The sequence below is a fragment of the Branchiostoma lanceolatum genome, chromosome 13, assembly GCF_035083965.1.
Source record: "Branchiostoma lanceolatum isolate klBraLanc5 chromosome 13, klBraLanc5.hap2, whole genome shotgun sequence".
Classification (NCBI taxonomy): domain Eukaryota; kingdom Metazoa; phylum Chordata; class Leptocardii; order Amphioxiformes; family Branchiostomatidae; genus Branchiostoma; species Branchiostoma lanceolatum.
This window is the reverse complement of record NC_089734.1, coordinates 11,350,474-11,366,242: the sequence shown is the minus strand read 5'-3', so window position 1 is coordinate 11,366,242 and position 15,769 is coordinate 11,350,474. Positions and strand designations below refer to the sequence as shown.

The 15,769-nt window shown below is 41.8% G+C and overlaps 1 protein-coding gene across 3 annotated transcripts; it reads left to right on the top strand.

Annotated features, from left to right (window-relative positions):
* The first annotated feature begins 108 nt into the window (after positions 1 to 108).
* On the top strand, positions 109 to 13,394 carry LOC136447873 (1-phosphatidylinositol 4,5-bisphosphate phosphodiesterase delta-1-like). Of its 3 annotated transcripts, none has more exons than XM_066446985.1 (21): positions 109 to 416; positions 798 to 868; positions 3,566 to 3,725; positions 3,999 to 4,028; positions 4,516 to 4,637; positions 4,857 to 4,969; positions 5,452 to 5,578; positions 5,841 to 5,941; positions 6,330 to 6,396; positions 6,855 to 6,945; positions 7,245 to 7,429; positions 8,217 to 8,356; positions 8,907 to 9,075; positions 9,429 to 9,533; positions 9,673 to 9,766; positions 9,874 to 10,053; positions 10,782 to 10,889; positions 11,598 to 11,662; positions 11,870 to 12,008; positions 12,311 to 12,460; positions 13,053 to 13,394. In XM_066446985.1, the coding sequence occupies exons 3-21, from the start codon at positions 3,575 to 3,577 to the stop codon at positions 13,133 to 13,135; spliced, it is 2,220 nt and encodes a 739-aa protein (XP_066303082.1). In that variant the 5' UTR covers positions 109 to 416; positions 798 to 868; positions 3,566 to 3,574; the 3' UTR covers positions 13,136 to 13,394. The 3 variants fall into 3 exon arrangements, with proteins under 3 accessions (XP_066303082.1, XP_066303079.1, XP_066303081.1); XM_066446982.1 differs by having other exon boundaries at positions 6,282 to 6,396; XM_066446984.1 differs by lacking the exons at positions 109 to 416; positions 798 to 868 and adding an exon at positions 2,338 to 2,421 and having other exon boundaries at positions 6,282 to 6,396.
* The last annotated feature ends 2,375 nt before the right edge of the window (positions 13,395 to 15,769 follow it).

Below are 15,769 nucleotides of genomic sequence, written 5' to 3'. Positions count from 1 at the left end.
CACCACTTCATGGTATTGGACTAACCCAGACAGGTATATGTGTACATAACAAAAATACCGGTTTTGCAAGAGATGTCGGGGACAAATCACTAGTCAAAGACACTGTAGTCGCTTCACATCCACTAGTTACCACAAGTACCAGTCAAAGGTATGACTAAAAGTAAAGCTTGCATGTAAGCGAGTTTGAGCACCCCTTCGTGTTATTGTCCAGTGGACTAACCCTGACAGGTACATTGTGTACATAACAAAAAGACCGGTTTTGCAAGAGTTGTCAGGGACATACATGTAACAGTTGTTAGGGTCACTGTAGTCTCATCTCATTCCATGCTACCTGTCAAAGGTCCTGAACACCATCAACTACTGAGTCCGATCTGCACAAGCTTTTGGAGGAGCCATTTCTATTACGTTCGTCTCAGGTAGGAATCTGCCTACTATAGTAGACTTGTTACCAGCCTTATCCACTCCCATTGACCGCTTCCCTATCAGTGTGCAGAACAAAAGCTAACATGGCTGGTCCCCAGGATATTTTAGCCTCACCAAAACATGAGTGTTTTGTATTTCTTTGGAGGCGAAAAATAGTGATTTGTTATATACATGTAGTTGTATTGCTAGTATAGGGTAAGTAATTTGTTACTAGGGTAGAGACAGTGTCTGTTGAAGACTCAGATTTAAACAGACACCGCTATCTATTTGCTATTATCTAAGCAGGTGTGTGATGTTTGCTTAGTTGTGTTTATACTGTTGGCGTGGTCGACTGAACTTTTATTTACCATATGTGTGTGTGTTTATTTATCTAGAGGACTGATTTGGTTCCACAGGCGACAGACCTACAGACGTTTTGAAAGTGATCCTCGCCTACAATTAACAGGTGAGTTGCTTTGAAAGCACACAGTCCGTAAATGCAGCATATTATAGCTCAATTAGGCATGTGCCTTCCTGGAAAGGGTGGTGTTTTGTACTGAATAGGGAGGAGGCGGTATGGGAGAACAAGTCTAAGAATTTTGTACCCAAGTGTTTGCGTGGGAGGGGGCGTGCGCTGCTGACACCTGTTAAAAATAGGTCGACATTTTCGTATATCCCCACTGGCTCAGACAATACATACCAAGAAACGTCTCTTCCGCCGCGACATGATCGAAGGAAATAACTTTCGGTTAGCAGACCGTTCAGGATAGTGGAGGTATTCTTGTTGTCTAAAGGTTTAGCATACTTTCCGGCTCATGTTTATTTGGATGCCTTACTGCGACACAACTTCGGGATGGTGACCTTGAAATGGTGACCTTTGTCAAGGAACACCTGTTCCACCACGCCTTTAACTTTGTTGGACAATCGAAACTTAATTAATAGATTAATGAATTGATTTGGTTCCAAAAACAGACCTACAAACCTGTTTGGAGTGGAAAGTAATCCTCGTCTATGATTAACATGTCGTTAACGTTCGATTTTAAAAGGTTATGTGGGACATTGTTACCCACCCAGGTATGTACCTTCTTAGAAAAGGCAAGGACTCGGGATTTTTGGCGTGAGAAGAATTTTGTACCCAAGTGAGAGCGGGGTGTCTGCATGGCGTTTGTTGCTGACACCTGATGAACTGTGTTTTATCATGCTCGACAGGGACTTGTGGAGACACTGAACTGGACTGAACGTAATCTCCAAGCAGATCTTCACGGGGGCAAAATTGTATCAGCCTGCCAGAATATTCAGCCAAGGGGGCTGGCTAAAGATTCTGGGTAGCTGATTCGATTTTGTCCCCGCGGAGATCTGCTTGGAGATTAAACTAAACGTGCCTAGAGGCTATTGCATTATTGTGTTTGGGCGGTACGTGCAAAACATAAAGACATGGACCAAATGCACAAAATATAGCTTACTCGTGGTCTTGCTGCCTGTAGGTCTAATGTGAATGCTTTGTAGTGACGTATTTTACGGTGGCAACTGACTTTCCCGGTTGAAGACTGATGTCCTTCGTATGACTTTACCTGGTATGTGTATGATGATAATGATAATGATAACTTGACATCAGTGGCCTGACAGTGTTAGGGCTGGTCATAGAAGTTTGCATGAGGTTTACTAATCAAACAAGCTGGGTTTAAAAGGAAACCCGACGTTGATTGATTAGTTTGATGTTCTTGCCGTTTTTTTCTTGCATGGCCCATACCTCCAGTAGATGAATCACACATTGTTTCTTATTGAGACATAAGTGAGATTTATTTCATATGGGTTTTGAATATGTCTGTGCGAATTTGTCGACTTCCATTAAAGATTCGTTCAGTTGGAAATCATCACAAATCACGTTTGTATACACCCTGAGAAGTTGTGAGACGAGCCCTATGCTTGAGTAAGGTCACAGACGGGGAGGGTCATAGGGTAGGGCAAAGCCGCGACGCTTTTTGTGCTACAGACGGAGCCACACTGAACAAAACACAGGTAGGTAAATATCCGTACATACATGTACCCTCAGTCGAAAGTCGAACGCACTCGAGTATGCTTTGTGGTGCTATGTACATGTAATCGATAGCAGCTGCATGTGCTCTGAAGATCTTTACTGTCCCGTTTGAAATGCTACCTAAACTTGACTTTACCCTCCCACAAGTTGCATAACTCTTCATTCACTTCCCCTTGCAAGTCACGAAGAGACTTGGAAAGGGACCACCGATTTCAAGAACCCCCAGGGTTTTGGCAAGACAGCGACTAATGGCATAAAGCTAGGCTTGTAGTTTTGCAGGCGTCGAACGTCAGAGTGCTGCGTATCAAACGGTCAAAGGTAGAAGACAGCTGCGAAATCACTTATCCCGGGTGACTTCCCTTTGAGATAAGGGGTCGTTACAATCTGAGTATTTGTCTTCAAGCTCTATTTAAAGTCAATTTTTTTATAAATAGGATCATCGTGCCCACCCCTTTTTTGTTGTCATCTTTTTTGTATCACCACAATGTTTGAGATCTCGGTAGGAACGGCTGTCGTTTCAATAATAGACAATATCACTTATCATGCATGAATAATAGATGTAGGAGATATATGCACGACTGCCCAACAAAGCTATTGGTCTCATCCATTGACATATCTTAACCAAAATATAGACCATACATGATTGGGATCTATGTTCAACGGAGCCCCACACACTTTTACACCTGATAGTCATATTTACCTTCGCCAAGAAGGTTATGTTTCTGGTAGCGTATATATGCGAGTCATGATGTAGATGAACAGCATAAATTGAGAAGGCCTGGATGGATTGTATTCATTTTATTTTGATACTATTTGGTATGTGGATAGGTCTTGATGACACCTCGAAATGATTAGATTTTTGACCTCCTAGCGGCTTGTTATGGTACTGCAGTTGAACTTCCGGTTTTGATATCTCGTATTCTGGATATGCTATAGTCATTATTCTTATTGGTTGATAGCTCTTGTTTCGATACCGTTTGTATTATCACCAACTGTACACTGTATATTTTGTCGACGAACTAACTAACCAACTTGTATTGCATGTTTAGTTGCAGGTTTTATCTTGAAGGATCTTACTTGTACCTAATAAATCATATAAAGACTCCTCTAACTTTCTTTTCGTAGATATCTAAGATGGACGGACAGTCTAGCGTGTCCAAGATGATGGTCTGGACTCCCATGTCAAAAGTGCGCGAGAATCGCAAGAAGTACAAGCGGAAGTACCGCCTGCGGAAGGACATGGAAACAGTCGAGTACACCGCCGGAATTAAGACATGCCGATCTTGTAAGTGAAACTATAGGAAATCTAACCACAATGTGAGTTTCAAGGTACACAATAAGACATTGGAAATTTCCACTAGGGTCAAAATTATCGTGGAGAATCTCAAACTTGTTGACATAAGCAAGGGTTGAGATTACGTTGACGTGATTATATATGAGTATATGACCATTCTGATAAGATCCATTGAAGAGTTTTGTTTACGGGTATGTTTGCGAGGACCATATGTTTGAAAGGACCAATAAAGTGTTGATAACACTCTTGACCTTTGCTTTTCAGGTGCCAAACGCCCACCAGAGGAAAGGAACTGTAAGTTACGTTTGTCAACTGGTGAAGTTATGTAATTCACCTTGAATTCTGATCTTTTCGGACGCTGCAATGGCCACACACCCTGCTATTGCTCACTAAGGCCGATAAAACGCGTATGCATGCTCTTTCGATAGTTTCAAAGACCTAAACTAACCAGTGTCCATCATAAATCACAGCAACATGTTCTGCACAGCCTTAAAAAGCTCTGTTGCTGTCATCTGGATCAGGATCAAACTATAACTTCCAACATACACAGCGGAAAATGCGACTTTTGACTTCCAACAGACCGAAACAAACAAAAAAACAAACAAATCCACCGAACGGTAACAGTCTTCGTCAAGGAATGAGCGATTCACCGCTTCCATGACGTCACTTTATGCATGGCAATTTGCAGAAAGTTTGTGGCGTCCCCCGTCTCTGTTGTCAGTTGCAAAGATACCATCTAACGACGTATTCTACAGTCTTTGTTCTTGTCAACTTCTTCCAGTTGAGATTTCGAACGTCGCGGAAGTGTTCCTCAGCAAGCTGACTTTACTCAGTTCCCGTGTGGACAGAGAAAGCACGACAGAAGCGACCAAGACATTCAGCATTCACTACAAGGATCAAACTGTAAGAAAAAGATCAGTTGAAACTGTTAAATTTTATTGAAAACGACGTAAATTCATCTGTAAAGTGCGTGTCGATAACTTTTGCAGAAGTGCATTTCTTTGTCATCCTCCCAGAAAACTGTAGATCTACATTCCATAACAACATATCGGTCATATCGACATCGTCATCAAGCATCTTCCTTTTTACGTCCTAAAATGCTAAATCTTCATTCATTTTCAGCCTGCCTTGGATCTTGAATGCAGTAAGGAAGACATCGCTAGGGGATGGGTTACTGGAATACAGCATCTGATGCGCAAACGAAGGACGGAGACTATCATTGACAAACGCAAAAGGTACGTATACAGCCTACAGGGTACAGGTTTAAACACTGTTAAACATACCACATCCATCTGGTATTCGTCATCTTGATATGTTTCTCATTGCGTTGACGTTGAGATGTAGACTTGTATCTTACACTAATGAAGTGATAAAATGTGTCTTTTCGTCAAAATGATCCTCTGATCATCTTTCTTGATACGCTACATACTCTTTTAAGTCTTTAAAAACTGTTATCCAACACTAAGGTCTAACTCGCCAATTCTTCTACCATATACAATGGTCTTCACTAGACATTTAACCAATTTTCATGACGCGCACTGATCTTTGGGATGTGTGACGTCAGGAGGTGCCAGGAAGTCGGTACCTGCCGCCGCCACGGGTGGAGGGGCCACGATGTTAATTGCCTCCTCTACGCCAGTACATTTTCCTGTTACTCTCAAAGAAATGGAAGTATCAGGGTACAGTGTTTACAATGAGTTCTCTTGTGTGATTGTAGGTGGATTTCAGAGTACTTCCACAAGGGAAAGAACACGGACGACCGTCTGGAATCCAAAGAAGCCAAGGCGGTCCTGTCACAGATGAACATTCAAATAAAAGAGTCTCAGATCGACACGGTCATACAGGTACCTCGATCGTTCTTTCTTTCCATATTCAAAAGTAAAAAGTCAGAGAAGATTTCTTACAATTCTCGGATACTTCCCCAGCAAAGGCATAATTGTAAGTAAAAACCGGAACTTTGTCTACAATGATAACTGATCTATGAAAATGTATAAAAACAACGTATGAAAAAATCTATACCCGATTACTTGTTTCACTCATCATAGTTACGGTTCGTCTCTTTTGGTAGAATTTAGATGTTCATCATTTGTTGTTATTATTTTTTAGAAACTGGACAAAGACCAGACCGGTGCATTGAACTTGGACGAGTTCACCCAGTTTTACAACCTGATGACAGCCAGAGAGGAGATCGAGGCACTGTTTGACAAGTAGGATGTTTTCTTTTGCCAATGCTGTTCACATTAGAATATCAATGCGGGTGACGCAGTGCGAATGATACAGGCTGAAAATAGTGAAGTAAAGCCAAATGAAAATCAAACGCAATTGCAAAATCAAGAGGTGACGATGCTAGACATGGCAGATGTTATGCAGTCCCCTGCAACATAAGAGTATGTGGAATTGTTTGTTTGCTTTGAATAATCTTTGATTTATTTTGAATACTCTTTGCTTTGCTTTGAATAATCTTCGCTTTGCTTTGAACAATCTTTGCTTTGCTTTGCTTGGGATAATATTTGCTATGCTTTACTTTTTAAAAATCGATGCAATAAGGTGGAAGAGCAATGGCCCTGATGAGGCTGACCCACCACATGCTTCCAGATATGCCGTGGACGGAGATAACATGAGGGTGCATGAACTGATGGAGTTCCTTGCCCAGGAGCAAAAGGTAACTAGATGATTTGTCTTGATGTACACATCTTACATCATGAACATCATGACAGGACTGGAGAAACATTAGTGGACTAAGTCCGGGCATATGATGATGACACCTATTACATACACCCTACAGAAATAAATATAATTCACCGAACGATATAGAATGCATCACAGGTCGGATACATGTATTTGGTGTTGATGCGCTATATACTTGTAAGTCTGTTAACTGTTATCCAGCAATAAATGATAAAACATTACCGTATACATTGGTCTTCACCAGAAATTTGACCTGTTTTCATGATCTTTGGGATCGTCCCAGGTCGCATATTTTTCAATGTTAAGCGCATTTACCATGTTCATGACCATTTCATAAGACATGTACTAAATATTCATATTTCATAAAAGCATCTTACTAACGAGGTCATGATTGTTTACAACGTAAAAACCATACCTTATTTACTTGTCAAGGTTGCTACCGACCCCAAAGGCTGCCAACAGCTCATAGAGAGGTTTGAGCCCAACTCCGAGCTGAAGAAGAAGAAACTGTTGAGTCTAGAAGGTGAGGTATATCTTTACAAACTAATCCAAATTGAACGGTGTGTTGTGAGTGTTTAGGTCGATTTATTCAGAAAACATCAAGCTCAAGTTGTGCAAGAGAGAAAGCAAGTTGGACACGTTCTAAATTCCTTACATTCGCACTAACAGACGCATTATGCCAAATACTTAGTAAGTTACTCAAGCAACTGGATATGATTTTGGAAACGGTCAGACGTTTCAAGTAGTATCCTCTACTTTTCGTCAGTGACTCAGGCCTTATAGTTATCCACGAAGTATGATACCAGCTTTTACCTTTGACAGGCTTCACACTATACCTGCAGTCAGCCGAGGGCGATGTCTTCAACCACACTCATGACCAGGTTTACCAAGACATGACCCAGCCGCTCAGCCACTACTTCATCGCTTCTTCACACAACACCTACCTGCTGGAGGACCAACTGCGCGGCCCGAGTAGCAAGGAAGGATATGTGAAAGTCCTGCTGAAGGTTGGTATATCTGTTTGTCGCCCTAGGTGTTTTGAGTCGTGTTATGTTTACGAATTGATATTAGAATCACCTCAACAACCCTTTAGTGTGTAGAATCGGAACGTTTTTAAATGCACATGCATGCATACGGTAAATCAGTTGTCAATCAAAATTAAGTAATCTATGAATCTCGCTTGGAATACTGTTTTGTTCGAATTTGCATGTGAAATTTGTAGTAAAATGGGACCTACAGATATTTGTCCTTTGTCCTTTGCTTTCCTTATCATCTCCAGATTAACTCTGGACTGTTTAGGAGACACCTACCTGTATACGCACTGATCCTGACCTCTTCACGTAGATAGCCTCCACCAGGCCCTCCTACGGGCATATGGATCGTAGAATTCGTCAGAAAAGGAATAATTAGCCAGTAGAGTCAGTCCATGGTAAAGATCACATTTCGCCCGCGTAGCCTGCAAATGAAACCCTGGAAAATATCCTCCCTATAGCCGGCGTAGTAAGTCTGGTGGAGACTACCACGTAGATACCATTATACCATTAACGTTGTTTTAAATCAGTATATAAAATAGTGTATGCAAATGTACTTAAAATACTGTTAAAGCTCGCTATCCTATCCATGTCAAAATTCCATTGTAATGTCTTGTCTTTGTCAGCAGGGCTAACCCTTTGCAACAGCAACAGGCTAGTTGGGCAGCCCTGTCTGTGCGTGCTGAACAGCCAAACCAATAAATGAATTAATTATGTACAGGTGAGACGTTGTCGTTAACTTCATCTCGTGTGTCTTACTCAGGGCTGCAGGTTCCTGGAGCTGGACTGTTGGGATGGGGACGACGGAGAGCCCGTCATCTACCACGGCTACACCCTCACGTCTAAAGTCCTGTTCAGAGAAGTCATAGAGGCGATCGGGCGTTACGCTTTCAAGAAATCCCCGTAAGTATCAACACCTTATGCAAGAGCAAATTAGTAGCAATAGCACAAATGCAGAACAAGAAAGATTGTAACTTTTATTTTACCACTTTACCTTGTATCTGTCGTTGTTAAAATAGGTGGAATATTTCCTTTTTGGGAGTTAGCTTTTCGACAACTTAAATTGTTTTGTTTATACTACATGTATAGGCAAAGACATTATGTGCGTATGTATATGTTCATTTCATATATATATATATATATATATATATATATATATATATTGAGAGAGAGAGAGAGAGAGAGAGAGAGAGAGAGAGAGAGAGAGAGAGAGAGAGAGAGAGAGAGAGAGAGAGAGAGAGAGAGAGAGAGAGAGAGAGAGAGAGAGGGGGGGGGGGGGGGGGAGAGAATGTCCTTGAAAGTCAAAGGAAACAGTTTCCTTTGACTTTGAATCAAATTATAATTTTCTTTTTTATAATAGGAAACTATCATTCAACAAGAGCACAAACCAAATGCTGCAAGTTTCAATGAATTCCTTTAAACTACTTGCCTGTTTCTGAATTGCACGCGTCAGGTATCCAGTGTTCCTGTCTCTGGAGAACCACTGTAGCGTTGTTCAGCAGCGCACCCTAGCGGCTCACATGGTGAACATCCTCGGCGACTCACTGTGCAACATCCCCGCCACATCCGACATGCAGGAACTACCGTCTCCTCAACGGCTTCACGGGAAAATCATCGTGAAGGTATTTCTTCAATGTGTTTCTGTAGTACTAATATTCCCGTTTTTACTAGCCTGGGTACAATCCTCCGTATTAACCGCTGGATCGATCTTTTTGCTCGCTAACCGTGGTTACTACGGAGGATAGTAGGTCTTAATATGTGATATATTTTAAGTTCATCGAGGCGCACAGATAGTCTTCCGAGACTGGACTGCCAAAGAAGAATTTTATTTGTAATATCATTTTGGTTAAATACGTTTATTGTACTGTATTGTGTTTCATAAATACGGTATGATGCAGATAGTGGCAATGGTGGCCGTTTTCTGTGTGTATGTCTTTTGTGGCAATCCTAATAAAAGTAATCCAATCGATTTTAGAACAAGAAACTGAAACAAAACGTGGTAGAAGATGACGTCAGCGATGAAGACGAGGCCGCAGAGACGGAAGACGTGGAAGTACAAGAACGTGTGAAGACGTCCAAAGTAAAGATATAAGATTTCCCTTCATTTCAACAATCCATTTTGTATTCAGACATCTACTTTTTGTTTCAACGTTTATCCTTTTCTTTTTTAAATACAACAATGAGAAATGTAATAACTTTGAAATAAATGTTTATTGCAGAAAAAGACCATCAAGTTGGCAAAAGAGCTGTCGGACCTTGTCAACATATGCCATGCGGTTCATTTCCACAGCTTCGAGCACTCCCTGGAAAACGGTAAAATTTATCAGGACTTGAATGAAAGTTTTAAATTCTAACATAACTTTTCTAACATAGACTTCAACATTTGGAAACTGATATCATTCTGAATTCTCTACTTCCAGATATGCCCTACAATATCAGCTCTATCAAGGAAGGGAAAGCCAACCATCTTGTGGAAGATCAAGCAGCTGATTTCATCGACCATACGAAACGTCAGCTGGTAAAGATATACCCCTCTGGTGGTAGAGTGGACTCTTCCAACATTGACCCTCACCTGTACTGGGCTGCGGGATGTCAAATAGGTAACGTTACTTTGACACCTTTAACTTGAATGGAATGTAAGAATACCTCTTCATAATATTTATCAGGGTCCATCCGAGCCGCAAATAAAGTAGCCCGTCCTTCTATGGGCACCCTCCTCTAGCAGTGCTGAATCCTCGCGCGGGAAACCCTACCGGCGTCAGCCCTGCTCTTTCCCCCCTGATTTGAAGTATTGGTGACGTTACTGACATTTGCTGATAGATAATTAATGAGCCAGCCTTATTTGGCACAAATAGTCGTTGCTCATAAATGATTAATGAGCTAGCCTTATTTGGCACAAATAGCCGTTATTTTGTTCTGAACCCAAAGTAATGATGTAAGACTTAACCAGATTGGCCTTTCCGGTTTTTCCACAAGATGAGCTTGTGGCAATCCTCTGATTGGCTGAAAGCTGTTTGGTGTTGTCGTCACCAATACCTGAAATCAGGGGGGAACAGAGCAGGGCTGATGCCGGGAGGGTTTGCTGAACGAGGATTCAACACTGCAAGAGGACGGTGCTTATGGGAGTCTCACGGGGTCAGGCCCGAAAGAGCCCGTAAACCACCCGGCGGGGCATCGGTCTAGATACGTGACTGTAGCATTATGACGTATGGTAGACCTATCTTGTAATGACAGAAGTTATCTAAATCTGGCAAAAGATATTGAAAATCTCACTCATCAAGATGGTGATGTTGCTGATGTGTTTAATGATAACGGTTGTATCTTCCAGTTGCGTTGAACTACCAGACACCATGTGATCAGATGGACCTGAACCTGGGGCTGTTCCGACAGAACGGGAGATGTGGATACGTGCTGAAGCCAGAGGCACTCAGAGATGGTACGAAGAACAGGATGTACATGTAGTATCATAAAAGTTCACCAGTGTTGATACTTACGTTCATGAATAATGAAGGTATTGTCTTGGGTGTGTCTGCGTGTGTTTGTGTTTATGTCTGTCTATGTATGTGTGTGTTTGTGTTTCTGGATATTTGTGGCCGACATAACTTAAAAACATTTTGATGATCTTTGGTGAGGTGGATAGGTGCTGGGTAGACGAAGGTCAAGGTCGATTTTGGGCCCCCTGGTGTGTGAGCTTGTTAACATAGTAAAGAGCTAAATCGTATTTCCAACCCAAAACAAAACAAATTTTCGACTAGCATACTGTCGATTGTCCTCAGAGTTCAATTGACCTTGACACGTGGCATTAGTAATTGGTCAAAAGTGCCAGGAAGTTTATACCGCCCGCCGTCTACGAATAAACTCTATTGTGTAACGATAAGATTGCTTCGGAAAAGAACGTTTGGAAAGAAGTGTCTGAGAGGCGAAATGCTTTGACCAATTTGTTAGCAACAAACAAGGTATAAATAATTGGAAAGACCATATGTACGCGTATGTTGCAAAATTGGTATTGTGACTGCCAACATTGGGGGAGCCCGCATTTGCATATAATGGCTTGAAGACCTCTCTATCATTTTGCATGTCTCACGATGCTGTGACAAGGAGAAGAGGGAAACTAGAGGAACCTTCTGAAAATATTATTTTACAGAGCAAACTAGGCTGGATACATCAAAGAACATCCCTGACAAGTACAAGAAGACGCTCAAAATCAAGGTACAATTGGCATTGCTATAATACGCTATGGTGAGATTTTTCAAGGTGACGCATTGTAGTGAATCGAAATTTATGCAATCAATGGCTCGCAGCTGTCAAAAGTTCTTGCAAGTTAATTCTGTAGCCTGAATGAGGTCGTGATCGATACGTGTCTTACTAAGGACTGGAGGGCGTCGGTTGATTGAGGCTTTCGCTCCTTTGATGCAGGTCATCAGCGGTTTCCAGTTGCCCACTCCTGAGGGCGAGGGGAGTGGTGGCAGTGCGGTGGACCCGTATGTCAAGGTGCAGGTCTACGGAGTACCCGCCGACTGTGCAGAGGAAGGGACTGAGGTGGTGAAAAACAACGGTAAATTTTAACACTCAATGGAGTTACCATTCCTTAATTATCATAACCAGTCTTGAACTCTTTTACACAAATGATATAGGTCTTATTCTGCTCATTCTATTCTTTAACTTTTTAAAGCCTAAATCAGGGATACAATTTTGATATATAAAAAGATCCTTCATAGACTCATTTCCAGTTACGACCGCCATTTTGAAATATGATCTCGCGAGAGCACACTTTAGCGAGAACGCGCGTAAGTTGGCACCAAAACGAGGTCAGGATGGGTCATGTTTACTACAGTATTATATACTTCTTGCTTGCAGGCTTCCATCCGGTGTGGAACTGTGACATGGCCTTCCCGCTGACGTTCCCTGACCTGGCTCTGGTGAGGTTTGAGGTGAAGGAACATGATACGATGAGCGACAGCGAGACCATCGGCCAGTTCTCACTACCTGTGTCCAGCATGCAGCAAGGTCGGTACATGTACAGTATGGCAACATGAGAATGGGTCTGACAGTACAAGAGTTTGAAACAAAAGGAATGAACGACTGTTGAGTGTTTTCATCTCCATGAAAAAAGACTTTTTCATGGGAATATTGTTTTGCATAGCGTTTGCGTGTGTGTTATCCTGTGTGTATGTTTGTGTCACCGGACGCTTAAAATCAGCATAACTGAAGAACGTGTGGATGGATTGTAATGATATTCGGTATGTGGGTAGGTGCTGGGAGGAGAAAGGTCAAGGTCAATTTTGGGCCCCCTGGTATGTGTCACTGGAGCTGCAATGGCGTATTTTTCAATGATGTGATCACTGAATTCACGTGCAAGTCCATACCATACTTAGTACTTTGAAAAACGTGAAGTTTTTGTGTCTTCCAGTTATGAAGCAGTACAACTCAAAGGTCTAAAATACCCACATTCAAACAAACTTGGAATAGTATGTATATGTAGGAATGTGGTGTGCGAAGTCGAAAAAACTTGATACCACATTGTAAACAACGGTTATCCCAGTCGTTTGACATAGATGCAGAAGTCCTTGTTTAATTGTGATACCTTTTTACGTTCTAGGGTATCGACATGTTCATCTCTTGAGCAAGGACCAGGAAGACCTCAGCCCAGCAGCACTGTTCATCCACGTCAGCCTCCAGTGAAATCTACATTCCTTCTTCGTCACTGATATTCAACACTAGTATGAGATTCCAGTCTCTACCAGACTTCTTGGGTTGCTGGAAAAGCAACCCAAGGAGTCTGGTAGAGGCTAGCCTTTATTAGCAAGGGAACGGCAGTTGGGGCGAACACAAGCGCTGCAAGTAAGTCTGGATCTCAGGCTTGATGAAATTTACTACATGAAATATGTAATGATATCGCAGCAATAATCATATTCAGCTCAATGACTTATTTGTATACCTTTGAATACCTTTGACGAGACCATGCTCCTGAAGAGCAGTCTAACATACCAAGGGGGCTTGCCAATATTTGTAACCTTTCAGATTCTATGTTGTAATATAATACTCAAGTAACTATTGTTCTTCCTAATTGAAAACACATGTTCGTTCTTATTAAACATACGTTGTACACGGTTTGATTTGTATTAAATCATCTAATTGTTGAATTTGATAACCTTAGTCTCTACTAAGGTTTACTGATTGCTAATTAGTAAACAGAATACCTCTTAATTACTCTGGGCTGGCATTACTCACTTATAATTAGCTGCAGTACCAAAACTTCTGAAGATAGCCTGGTATAATTACCCCTTTTTGTACATATTTGTTTTTATGGCCAAGCCGCAGCGCTTCCAAGGGTCGATGAGCCGGACGCATTTCATTGCCACATGTCCATTGACCGCTCCTGCCACAAACGCGCTCTTGGAAGTCTTTCCAGTAGGCTTAGGAAAACAGAGAGTCAATGACCTCCCGTTTCTATGGTGATGGCTTGTTTTTGTTGGACACTGATGCGGGATGGATCCGTGTGGTTCTCATTTTAAGGCCCGGTGCACCTGATTACAAGGTTAGGGTCATGGGTGCCCTTCAAGTTCCACAAATGTCTTCTAAAGCAGAAAGTGCCATATTAACATAGCATAGGGTGCAAAACTTGATTATCATATATTTGGTACTAGGCTGGGTAATATGCAACGGGCCATCTTAAGCAAGTGCAAGCTTGCAAGAACAAGATGAATTCTCCACGGACAAAAGCATGGGTTGAATCTATGCATTGGTTATTTGTCAACAATATTCGGTTTCCCTAGAAACATATCGCACCTGAAGATCGTCACATGTGCGTAAAATTGTTTACACATTTTACGCAACACTTAAGCACACAGTAAGATTCATTAGATTTTACTACATATTGAAAATTGATTAACAAGGACCATAAATGTAACCCACCATGAATCCATCATCAGAAGTGTTGTGGAATGGTATTTGGTTGGAAGATTGAAATATTGAGAAATTGTATACGGAATACAAAGATGAAAAAGAATTTTTCAAAACGCTGATGACTCGTTTTCGAGTTCAAAAGTTGCTTGTACAAATGAGTTTGCAAGAAAGCTGGTTTGCTGCACCCCTCCGTGCCGGTGGTATTGTCAATTGGACTAGCCCGGAAAGACCGGATTTGCTGCAGTTGAAAGGCAAATGACATGACTCTATATCAAGGACATAATACTGTAAATGCATTTAAGTTCGCGTGGTTTTTATTTCGCGGTGGGGAGAAAATGGAGTGTTCGCGGTGGTTGCGTTTTAAGTTCGCGTTTCAAACAATTGAAGCGCTACAGTGATAGGTGTGTAAAAAACATTTGCGGTGGTTTTAACTTCGCGCTGAAGAGTTTACCGCGAAAACCGCGAACATAACATCACCGCGAACATTTCTGCATTTGCAGTAGTTGTCTTGACAACGATGCTACCCGTCAAGGGTCACGATCACAACCCCGGGATGAAATACAATAGACAGTCCGATCTGCACAAGATTTCGGAGGAGCAAGGACATCGCGCTCTGCTTCGTTAAAAGGTAGGAAGCTGCCTAGCCTGCTGGGTGCCAGCTTTGTCCGTTGCCACTGATCGCTACCTTATACCCGGAGAAAAACTAAGAAGGCTGGGAAGTAGGATAGAATCTGCTTCACAACATGGGCGTTTTGTAGTCTCCACCTGTAGACTTGGTTGAAGCTGACAAGTTGCACAGATTGGCCATATCCCTTTAAGGTTGGTATGATTTGCCAGCGGAGTTATCAGGCCGAAGACAGTGTCTGTTAAAGAATATCTGTTTAAAAGAAACAAATACTGCAATCTTTTTGTTAAGTTTGCTTAAGTGTACATGACTTGTGTGTTGTACTGTTGGCGTTGCCGATTTAAGTTCTGTACACAATCGGTATCTGTGTGGTGTGTGTGTGTTTATTTTGAAGCGTTACCGCGGCAACAAAGACGATTTGGCCCCGAAGGCGGCACACCTGCATGCAAAAGTAATCCTCTTCTACAATTAACAGGTGAGTTGATGCAGGACATTATAGCCCTAAGCTACTTTCTTGGAAAAGGTCCAAGAATTCAAGTTGTACCGAAATGTGTGTGTGTGTGTGTGTATGTTTGTATGTGTGTGTACTTTGTGGTGCTTGTACACGTACACGTAATTGCTAGCTATGCAGCTGTGTTTTGAAGGTCTCTTTTGTCTCATTTGAAGCCCTACGTAAACTTAACTTAACTTACCCTCCCACAACGTTTTATTCACTTGCCCCTGTAATAATACTCATGTAAAGCTTTCGAGAGGCAGTCAAAGCCACTGAAACCCCAATAATTTTG